Genomic DNA, 11,275 nt, shown 5'->3' with positions numbered 1-11,275 from the left:
TAGAGTAGTTCCAATACTATATGTTCCAGTGTTCAACCAAAGCCAGAAAGAGCAAAATAACAGAAGGAAATGTGACTAATTTGGACATAAAGTGTAGTTTCTCACTCCCTATACTTAGCTCAAAGATACACTGTGCCCCAAGTTATGACTGGACTGAGGAGAGAGAGGACCCTTCTTTTGGTTCATAAATATACAATAACAAACTGAACTTCAACTATTTCTTAATGATTGAATTTTACCAATTTCTTTTATTAAGTAACACTGTAACATTTTATGACAAGACAAAGGGCCTGTGTAGTTTAATTGTTATCATTACTATAAATTTAATCAACCACATCATCATTATCACCCCATTTAGGTAAAGTGCATATTTCATTATTGAACAGTTGGTGGTGAATGTGCATTTAATGGCAGTTAATGTGATTGTTGAGGTCATAATAGATCTAATTAACAACATGTCTAACAATGACCCAATACAGGCCTGTGCAGACGAGCTGCTTCTGCTTGACTATTGTCAGGGGGTTCAAGTGTCTGTCTGTATTGAAATGTTGGGAACCTCTTCTCTCTTGCGTACCCCACTGACCTAGATTTCAATTGTTTTCTGCCTGAGACAATGGGAGAAATGGTTTCATAACTGAACACAATACCTGGGTGTTATTCAACACGATTGTTGTTAAGGTTCTCATTGTGGTGTGATTTTGTGCTAAGCATTGTGTGTTTCCTTTATGTAACCTGCTCAAGCAGCCAGCCAGCAGCCGGGCCTGTGCACCCCACAATAAATCTCTTCTAGACGGTTCAACAGATGATTGTGCATTCACATGAATTTCTGTAGCCTAGCTAGTCCAATCAATGCCGTTTTAAACACAAACAAACTTCTCACATGATTTTACCAGTCCTTCTTGTGGCTCACTTGAAATTGAGAAATTGAGAAATTGAGCTCTCACGTGGGCAGAAAAAACAAAATCATCTTGGATATGAGCTGCTCATTCGTTACTGACTGTTTAAACTCCAGATACTTACTGAGAATGTTGTCATCTTAAATGTGAAATTGGGGATGATAAGCTATGCACTATGCTTAAATAGAAAATGTTTTTCATTTACTGTTAAAGGTCTAACATGTAAGATTAAGGAGGATCTATTGCATAAATGGAATATGATATTAATAGTTATATTTTCATTGTGTATAATTATGAAAATAGTTATTGTTGTGTTTTTGTTACCTTAGAATGCGCCCTTCTATGTACAGAGGGAGCATGTACTCCTCTAGGGAGCCCATCATGTTGAACTGCCATGTTTCTACAGTAGCCCAGCATCGACAAACCAAACACTGGCTCTAAATAAGACCTTTTTGCATTTATTGCGAGTTTCACAGCCAACATAGTTTCTCCTCCTACTTGGAAAGTGAGCAGTATTCAGTTGATTAAGTTCAATCTGCAACTTCACCGCTAGATGCTAGCTGCATACTGACACTGTCCTGCACGAAGTAATGTCACACAGTTGTGTGTATTACGGTACAGTGGAATTCAAATGAGAGTACAATCTCCAAAACACTGTCTTGCTTACTAATCGGTTATGTGAACTTCCCATTTAGGCAACTTTATTTGTATAACACAAGGTGCAATTAAATATGCTTTACATAAAGCACAGAAATGCATTACAACAACATTAAATACAATTAGAAACACAACAATAATGCAAAAAACGGAAAATGAAATAACTTAAAGTAGAAAAAATAAGATAGAAAATGTATAAAATAAGATTAAAAATACCATAAATACCATCATAGTGCAGTTACAGTGGAGCAATGCCCCAAATTCAATAAAGGAAATATAAGCACAGTAGAGTTGATTAAAGGCTAAAATTGTGGTACATTTAATATTATCAGGAAGTTGATTCCATCTATGTTCAGCATAGTAGCTAAAAGCAGATTGACCCTAATTGGTTCTGACTCCAGAAAAATAGGAATTGACAGCTTCCTGGGGAAGCTGAAGTAATAATGAAGAGACCTGCTGAGTTTATATTCATCAAGCAGATCAGAAAAGTATTTCAGCCTGAGGTTTTTAAGTAATTTTAATGACCTTCACAGGTACATAAATTAGTGCTAGGCCATTTTCAAATACAATAAGTGATTATGAACATTTCTTTATTCACTAATGCATCACAAGTTTAGATTATTTACAATATATTTACAGCTGCCTGTAGATATTAGATGTAAACAACAAAGCTAAAATATAAGATATCTATGATTAAAGGCTGCCGCCATTGGAAAAGAGTAAATTAGGTAGAACATCACTGTTTATAGAGATAGAAACAGGCAGGCAGAGGAGAAAAGAGAGGCAGAGTGCTCCATGCTTGGTGGATAGATGAAGGAAGAGTGAGCAGAAGGCAAATTAATCAAAGGACATCAAAGGCAAATGGATTGAGGGAGAGAAGGGAATGAAAGAGTGCCGCCCGTTTGTCCCATGCCGTTCCCGCTCCGCTCTGCCTGAGCCTGCTCTCAGATCTCAGGGCCATTGTGCCGCACGGGTGCATGGAGGGGGCTGGGGCACAATGCACACAACAAAACATACACACACTAACAAATGTCTGAAAGCAAGGCTCGAAAAAGAAGACATGTCATTTTTCCTGTCTTGTCTAACTCAAACTCTGGCACCTCTGTCTCTGAGGCCTGTTTCTGTTTGTCATGCTTGCATATGTGCAGTTGCTTGCTGTTTTTTTCACCATCAAAGCTTTTGAATTCACCAGAGTTGGCTGCACAATCTTTGACTGAAACATAAACACACAATCACACACTCTCTGACACGTACTGTATGTTGTTGTCAGTGTGAGCTCTGCCTTCAGTGCTGGCTTGTGGTATCAGTGGACGGCTCTCTTTGATAATGCCCTGCTAGGTTCGGCCGGCACTCTTTTTATCGTTCGGCCAGTTAGTTGGCTCAAAGTTGACTCCAATTTGTGCTTCTCGTTTGGGTTACTGGTCAGCACAAACTTCTGTCTGTGTCCACGTAGACTATGAGCCATGTCACAGTCAACAATCTTAATTTGTCCTCACATATAAATAATAATATAAATTCAGTTGGCTTTAATAAAACAAGGTCACAATGCTTTACATAGTCACTGTGATATTTTTGTACAGGGGTAGTCGTATCACATACTATTTATGTTATTGTTTGAGCTGTAAATTCTAACTACTTAATCTTTTTTAGATGTAAGGATTTATACTCACACAGTATCAGTTCATGTATTCTGTGGCATTTTCTTTTTTTTCTGTAAAAACAATATAAATGTGTTTTATTTAATTTTACTTTTTGCTTCAGCAGTGGCAAGACACATCCAAAAAGTTGGCAAGAAATGCAAGGCGCTAAAACAAAAAAAAATCTGATTTGTTTGGTTAATGATTGCTTTCGAACTTTAAAAATACACCATGTTCATGAGGACTTTTTTACTGTATCTTTATGTAACAAACGCAGAGTTCAGCAGAGAAAGACAAAAGTGATGTGAACTGACAATATTTTAATGGGGGGGATAAAAGACTGTAAGTGATCAATGGAGGCGGCGGCCAAGTGATGCCCGGGGGACGGCTTTGATGTGGGCATCCTCAGAGGGACGCCGGGGACAATGCCCTCTTTGAGGGGCATGCAGAATGGCAGACACTTCCCTCTCCCTCTCTCTCCCTCTCTCTCTCTCTCTCTCTCTCTCTCTCTCTCTCTCTCTCTCTCACACACTCAACCTCTCTCCATCTCTCTGCTCGCCCCGCTCACTCTGTGACTCTTTGGTTCAGACACTTGTTGACGTCCTTCTCTCGCTCTACATTCCTCTACTCCAGTGTCACATCAGCCCATATCTTTATCTGCATAACTTTCTCCCTCTTCCTCCCACATTAATTAATTCAAACAACACCCTCTTCCCTGCCGCCCAGCCAATCACTCTGCCTTCCCGTTTTCCCCCTCCCTATCTGTATCTCTCTCTCCCTCCCTCTGTCTCCTTTCATAGAACCAAACCTCTTTGTAATGTCCAGCCTTGGCAAGTTGCGCCCGATTTGCTGTCACAGTCTTAATGAATTCATCTGTTTGTGTATTGGCCATGGGAGCATCTCTCCCTCCCTCTCCCTCTCTCTTTCCTAACCCCCCACCTCCCCCTTCCTCCTCTTACTGGTGTTCCCCTGGGGACTCTATATATACCAGGGACCACTCCAGGCACCTATTGTTCCTCTAAGTAAACTTACAGACAGATGCCCTGCACCACAGTGTGGGAGAGAGCCCAAAGAGTCAGGAGGAGGGAGATAGTTTTAGTGATTGCAGAGAGCAACCAGACTATAAGGACCTGGAAACACTGCAGGCTAGCCTCATCTCCAGCACCTCTGCATCCTCTTCAGTCGTTCCTTGTGTCTGCTGCCTGTCTGCTTGTTGTCACTGTGGAGTGGAGGTCTGATGTTCTGACACCATGCTGCTGCTGATATCACTGCTGCTCATGGGACTCGACTGCTTGCTAGGAGCCCCGACAGGTCGAGAGGTCTACAGGATGCCCCAGAGTGCGCTCAAAGGTAATTTTTGTAAACTCACACTAGTTTTTTATTGTTTCTGAATAATGGCATTTTTTGTTAAGAGTAGTAACAGTTCCCGTCAGTGACTGTAGGTTGGATATCTGATAACTGAATTTTAAGCACAAATGTTCCTCAGAAGTGGAGGTGGAACATACTGTACTTAAAATCTTAACATCAAATCTTAAAATCTTCTAGACAAATCTTTCTTTTATCTTTTTCTTCATATCTTTTTTATCTAATGTATTATAGTGAGAACCCTGCAAACCAACACTGGTGATGCTGTGGTGCTTCAAAAGCATTAATATCTCTCTAGGAGTGAAGCAGACAAAACATCTGATGATAGTACAAGAGATAGCCCAATACTATTAGAGTAAATTTGTGAGTGTCATAAACAGACACTTGTTCAAATCCTAGAAATCTGTATATTTATTATTTATTGTTATTTCAGTTGGATGATTGTTGATGCGCTTGTATAGTACATACAGTATACAATATGCTTTAGTGTTGTACTGATCAGCAGCAGCTGATACAATACAACACATGTTATTACACTGTGTATTTCAGCACTAGTCTTCATAAACATCTTCAAGTCAGTTAAGAATAGAAATATTATTACTTGCATGATTTTTTCTTCTTTAGCCTACATTGGGTTGCACTTTCCAAGGCAGGCTTGTCACAGAGGTACTGCAGAGGAAGTTGTTCAATGCTGCAGTAGAGCACAGTGGTGAGGGACCTCTGGCCCTCTCTGGTTGAAGTGCTGAGTACAGCAGAGCCTTCATACAAACGGCTGGTGATGGCAGTGTGTGTTTGGAGTGTTTAGAACAAGAGACTCAGGATCCCAGCCGCCCCGGAGCTGCCAGCCTGTGCCCCTACGGCCTGTCCTTGCCCGCCAGCCTCTGCCAGCTCAGCCCTGGCCTTCTAATTAAGTCTTCAATCAGCATTGTTGTTGTTAGTGGCCTATCCTGTGATGTGGTGCGGCACAGAGGGGGGTTGCCGGGTCGGCAGTCCGATTGATGTGTGTCTGCAGAAGCCTCACCAGCGCGCAGAGCGTGAGCTAGCTCCCCTAAAACGCTGCCAATGAGCTCAAAGAGCAGCATGAGAAAAAGGGGTCTACTCACACACATACCAGAAAGCTGCACTAGTTCATGCTAATGCTCATATACACACGGTGTTCCCACAGCAAATCACAGTCTGCCTTGTAATGACCTAGAGGTCCTTCCTATTAGTCTGTTGACAATTTTTCCCTTTCATAATTCTGGTAATTTTGTCAGAACTGAGTAAATGTTAAAGTTTTAATCAAAAATGTATTACTCAGAGATGTGGTATCAGTCCAGTATGCACTTGACATTGAGCTGCCACTGATGTCAATATTGAGCATCATTGAGCTGCCACTGATGTCAATATTTATTTCATATACAATTATGTTTTTAAAGAATAATTTAAATGTATTTAACAAGTTGTTGTGGCCATTACAACCTTCCTGGTCAGTACATATCTTATCATATCTTATAGACATTACCACAGACCCATCTTTGCCTTTCAATGGCAATTTCTCATTGCAAATCGATACATTATATCTGCTCTATCTGGCTCTGTCTATGTCTTTTTTTTCTCTCTTGGCATATCTCCTTTTCTTCTTCCATAGCTTGTCTCACATCGAATGCATTTTTATATATTTGCTCTTTGTTTTCTCTTTTTTTAATGTTCTTTTCTGTCTTTTGTCATACCCTGCAGCTCTGTCAGATCGTGGCACTGTGGTTCTAGAGGCAGCCATGACTAGTGCCCTGTCCGCTCTTGAGCGTGCATCATCTGAGAGGAGTCGGGCTGAAGCAGGTTGCCGGGGCTGTGTTCCTTGTTTGTTTCAGGACTGTGGACAGTTGACTGGCTCTTGCTGTAAGTAAAATATTACTCTTCTTGCCCCTGTCATTCTTAAACATCTTGAGTCACATTATTCAGAATCTTTACTGAATGCTCTTGTTGTATGTCCATAACAGTCATGTTTCCACTTCCCGACAGCGTCTCCTGCCACTGCCTTATCAGAGCCTAGCTGTGATGTCATCAGTAAGGCCCAGAAGGTTCAAGCTGAAGCTGAGCGGAGTTGGGCTCTGAGTCAGGCCTGTGCATACTATCAGCATCGCTGCCCACCTGGTGAACTGGACAAGGAGAGCTGCATCAGGATCATGGGTGAGAGTTGCAGCGCCCGTGTCCTCCAGTGCAGCCTGCTTAACACAATGCAGAACCTGGAACCTGCTACACAGACGCATGCACAGGGTGAGGGGATACATGTGTTTAAAAAGAAGTATTCATGCATTCATACAAATTATCTCTCTGTCTCTGTCAGTGAAGTTAGTTAAGAGCTGGAGGCTAATTTGCACAGCTCCAGTAGGCCTATTCAGTGTGTGTTTACAAGAAGCAGATTTGCTGCTTTTTTTGACCATCAGTGTCTCTTTGTCCCAGCAGCAGTGTGTGGTCAAAGGTCATCCACAGTACAAAACATCACACAGCCTCGATCCCGGATTGTGGGTGGCTCTCCTGCTCCTCCAGGCAGCTGGCCATGGCTGGTTAACCTCCAGCTAGACGGTGGCCTGATGTGCGGAGGGGTCCTGGTGGACAGCTCCTGGGTGGTCACTGCTGCTCATTGTTTTGCCGGGTGAGTGTGCATGTGTGCATTACTGTTTTCTGCAACTATAATAAAATCTTGGATTTTTCTATAGCCTTTGAGATTATTATAGTTCCCCACTCACTCCCTATTTTTTTTTTTTTTTTATTGTTCTTACCTCCGCAGCAGCCGTAGTGAAAGCTACTGGACCGCTGTGGTGGGAGAGTTTGACATCAGCAAGACTGACCCTGATGAGCAGGTTCTCAAAGTGAACCGCATTATCCCTCATCCAAAGGTAACAATCCAAAGTATGGAATATATATATATATATATATATATATATATATATATATATATATATATATATAACGGGATTGTGATAATATAGTTTTATCTCCCCCATTACACCTCCCTGGTCAACCAATCAAACATCTAAATCAGTTTGTCAATCAAACTTTCTCCACCTCCTGCAGTTCAACCCAAAGACGTTTAACAACGATATAGCCCTGGTGGAGCTGACATCCCCAGTGGTCCTGTCTGACCGTGTCACACCAGTGTGTCTCCCCTCTGGCATGGAGCCCCCTACTGGCAGTCCATGCCTGGTGGCAGGCTGGGGCTCCCTCTATGAGGGTGAGTGGGAGATAATTTACATGGATTTTCACTTCTCTACAAACCAGCTCAAAAGTCTTTTTGAGAGGTGCTGTTGATGAAGCCTGTGATTTTCATACATTTATAAATACTCATAGAACGGGGTGCATTCCTGTGTATTTTTCTCTACAGACGGTCCTTCTGCTGATGTGGTGATGGAGGCCAAGGTGCCTCTGCTGCCTCAGAGCACCTGTAAGAGTGCCCTTGGCAAAGAATTGGTCACCAATACTATGCTGTGTGCTGGCTATCTCTCCGGAGGCATAGATTCCTGTCAGGTGGGCAGAACAACACAATTTTGTCTTATTTTGGGAATTGTCTTCAGTTACTGAACTCACATACCTTTAGTTCACTGTAAAAGATCTGATGCTCCTTTTGCTTCTGACTTTTTAGCAACTTAGCCTTTTTCTGAAAAACCACATATTAGCTTTTTTTTCAATCTTTGGGGGATTCTCTGTCATCTGTAGGGAGATTCTGGAGGCCCCCTGATCTACCAAGACCGAATTTCAGGTCGGTTCCAGCTCTATGGCATTACCTCCTGGGGAGACGGCTGTGGGGAGAAGGGCAAACCTGGAGTCTACACACGGGTGTCTGCATTCTCTGACTGGATTCAGGCTGAGATACAAAGTGAGTTTCAAGCAACAATTAAACACCACAGAAACTCAAATATTTTGACGTACAACATAAATTTTAGTGTGAAATACTACCTACAACATTATAGTCTATGCTTATCTTTTTTAGAGTCATTTGGAAGCAGGGAGCCAACATGCCCAGAGCTTCTAAAGACAACGGAAATGACGGAGGAGGAACAGAGGTCGGAGTTCAGCTCCCTCTGTCGCTTCTATACCCTGACCTGCCCCCCTGGTCAGTCTGCCAGCGCTTGCAGCCGAATGGCAGAGGACAAGTGCCTAACCCGCTTCAAAAAATGCCGTGAGTACTATTATTCAAAAGCTCAGTTTGATGGATGTAGAACAAAAACGAAATATACTCTTTGCTGTTTGTTGCTCTGAGGTTTCTGATCTGTTGCTATGTTCTGATCTCTGGTATCTAGAGTTGCGTTCATTCCTGCAGACTCTGTTGGACTTGCTTCAGAGGGCTGAGGACTACATCAGGGATAAAGTCGATTTGACCTTTTTCACCCAGACTCTGCCTCAACTGGTGGAGCACATCTACAGCACAGCTTTCACCCACACCAGAGAGCGGAGGGACCTGGGCCTGAGCCATGGGCTCATACAGATTGAAGGTATGACTGACAGATTATATTATTCTATCTTCAAGCTGTAGATTACACTCATTCACTTCCTGCACTGTTTTTCATTACAAAAAGTGCACTAATTACAATTTGTGTTGTTGGTCACCGTTTTAACAGGTGTTTTATTACTTGTAGAACAGCTAGGTGGAGCTGTGGTGCCCACAGAGCAGGGTCCTTCTCCAGTTCCCCCAGCCTTATTCAGAGAGGTGGGACCCTCAGTGGATGACTGGGAGAAATACCTGAGAAACATGGCTGAGGACCTGGACAAACAGCACACTGACACATCCACAGACTCCACACCAGCAAGACAAGAGGACAATCTTTTCTTACAGGTAGATTGTTTGTGGAATTTTTAAAATGTCTGAATGTTGGGAGAGATCATTTTGAAATATTTCTGATGTCTGATGTTTGAATATTCAGAAATCCTTTCAAAATTGAACAACTGTGAAAGTCAGTAATGGTTTAAAGCTGAGGTTTATTGATTAATTTTCATCATTTTGTTCGCTATCTGATTTTAACCTTTCTTTTTTGAAAGACAGTCTGGGAAATGTTGGATGCTAGTGACTGATGAAGATGTACGCATGGCAGTTTAGTGTAATGTTCTGGCGTGGATTTATTTGAAGCTAAACTTAATTTCCAATTTTGTTTTTACATGTTATGTCCAGACAGAGGACTCCTCAGTGCATCAGCTGGAGGGAGAATTTCGATCTGTTATCTCAGCTCTGCGTTCCAAATTAGACTCCAGAGCTGCTCCCCCCATCCTACACTTGGACACAGTCCAGGAGTCTCCCAGAAGTCCCCCTTTTCCTACTTCTTCCAGTGGAGCAGCAGTCCACACCGGCCTCTCCTCCACCTCTTCCCAGGAATCCCAGCAGCCTTGGTCACTTCTAACAGCTCTGATGAAGGAAATTCAGAAATTAAGGAGCCAAGAGGATTCAGTGACAGAAGATGAAAGCTCGTCCAACAGAGTCGCTTCTCCTGATGCAAATTGGAGCACCACGTCGGAGGATTTCACTTTTTTTGAGAGTGGAGACAGAACAGAATTAAAACCTTCAGCGTTACCGCTCCCAGTGCAGTCAACAACTGACGGTCAGCTGGTCACTGAGGGTGCTCACACAGAGACAACTGTACCTGCTGTAAAGACTTTAAGTCTTCACAGAAAATACAGGAGCCTTCTTCGCAAGAGGCAGATACCTGGGGCTAATGGGAAAAGTATGTGCCACACCCATATCTCAAAAAACTTTAATTAAAAACATATATTTGATAATATATAATAATATTTGTTCATGGGTAGACGTTATTTCTCAAACTAAATGTTTTTTTGTTTGTTCCAGTTTGTCCTGGAGTGAGAGAGTCCTCACAGCAAGTCAGCCAGGTCAGAGACTCTTACAGATGGGTCTTAGGCATCCCAAGCAAGAACCTACGCATGAACTTCCAAGAGGTAAACTATCATTTGAGAAGGAAAAGTGCACTAGTAAAAAGAAACATTTTTAACTTGTGTTTTGATAATTTTTCTCACTCTCTCTCTCCTTGCTTGCCTTTTTTTTGTCCAGGTGTTAGTTGATTTGAGCTCCAAAAATGATCGAGGACTTTACCAGGCGCGGGTCAGAGCCGTAGTGGGAGGACGACCTGTGACTTTCTACAGTCTCGTTGGCTTGGAGAATGAGTCATTCTACCGCAGTGTGCCAAGGATAATTGCTTTGGCACTGGAGGCACTCAAGACTTAACTTTATCATAACAGCAAGTGAGAAAAATAAAAGAAAGATTCAAATGAGAGCTGCACAAAGACTCTCAAAGAGACCAGTTTGAACAGCTCTTCATGGGACAGAGAGACGCACATAAAACGCACACAAACTTCTCACAAACTTAACTTCTTCTGCCGTCTCCTATGAAAAGCATTATTTTGTTTTCTCCATCTGAGAGTCTGACTTTGGCTCTAAATGAAAACACAGCCATGAATGTATTCATCCAACTATTGGCCACCCATCATGCCACAGGAATTTTTGTATGTGGTTTGAGATGCAGCCTTGTCTAACTTATGAATCTGTACAAAATTATAAGTTATTCATATTGTCTTTTGCAAAGGTTGAGCCTCTTGTAAAGCTGACTGTATATATTATTCATATTCTTACCTTATTCTTACCATATTTATTTGTATAGTGAAAAGCATTTGTATTTTTGTAAAAAAATTAAATAAATCTATATATAAATAAAATTGTTATTAATGGTATGGCATGTT

General features: G+C 41.9%; 1 protein-coding gene across 2 annotated transcripts; it reads left to right on the top strand.

Annotated features, from left to right (window-relative positions):
- Positions 1 to 4,146: 4,146 nt before the first annotated feature.
- Positions 4,147 to 11,196, top strand: prss56 (serine protease 56). 2 transcript variants are annotated; one of them, XM_051400802.1, is made up of 14 exons: positions 4,147 to 4,540; positions 6,275 to 6,433; positions 6,557 to 6,811; positions 7,001 to 7,190; positions 7,329 to 7,434; positions 7,613 to 7,769; positions 7,920 to 8,062; positions 8,252 to 8,411; positions 8,526 to 8,714; positions 8,836 to 9,027; positions 9,172 to 9,368; positions 9,702 to 10,248; positions 10,371 to 10,477; positions 10,590 to 11,196. In XM_051400802.1, exons 1-14 carry the CDS (start codon positions 4,441 to 4,443, stop codon positions 10,761 to 10,763), a joined length of 2,676 nt encoding a protein of 891 aa, XP_051256762.1. In that variant the 5' UTR covers positions 4,147 to 4,440; the 3' UTR covers positions 10,764 to 11,196. The 2 variants fall into 2 exon arrangements, with proteins under 2 accessions (XP_051256762.1, XP_051256753.1); XM_051400793.1 differs by having other exon boundaries at positions 4,148 to 4,540; positions 7,326 to 7,434.
- The last annotated feature ends 79 nt before the right edge of the window (positions 11,197 to 11,275 follow it).

Source organism: Dicentrarchus labrax, unplaced genomic scaffold (assembly GCF_905237075.1).
Source record: "Dicentrarchus labrax unplaced genomic scaffold, dlabrax2021, whole genome shotgun sequence".
NCBI classification, from domain to species: Eukaryota; Metazoa; Chordata; class Actinopteri; family Moronidae; genus Dicentrarchus; species Dicentrarchus labrax.
Note: the sequence above shows the minus strand (reverse complement) of the source record. Positions and strands in the feature narration are given on the sequence as shown.

Excerpts from the sequence above, each read along its gene's own strand:
- prss56 (XM_051400793.1), top strand. The coding sequence starts at position 4,441 with ATGCTGCTGCTGATATCACTGCTGCTCATGGGACTCGACTGCTTGCTA. Across the intron at positions 8,715-8,835 it reads AACCCGCTTCAAAAAATGCC|AGTTGCGTTCATTCCTGCAG; the intron begins GTGAGTACTATT and ends TCTGGTATCTAG. Across the intron at positions 9,028-9,171 it reads TGGGCTCATACAGATTGAAG|AACAGCTAGGTGGAGCTGTG; the intron begins GTATGACTGACA and ends TATTACTTGTAG.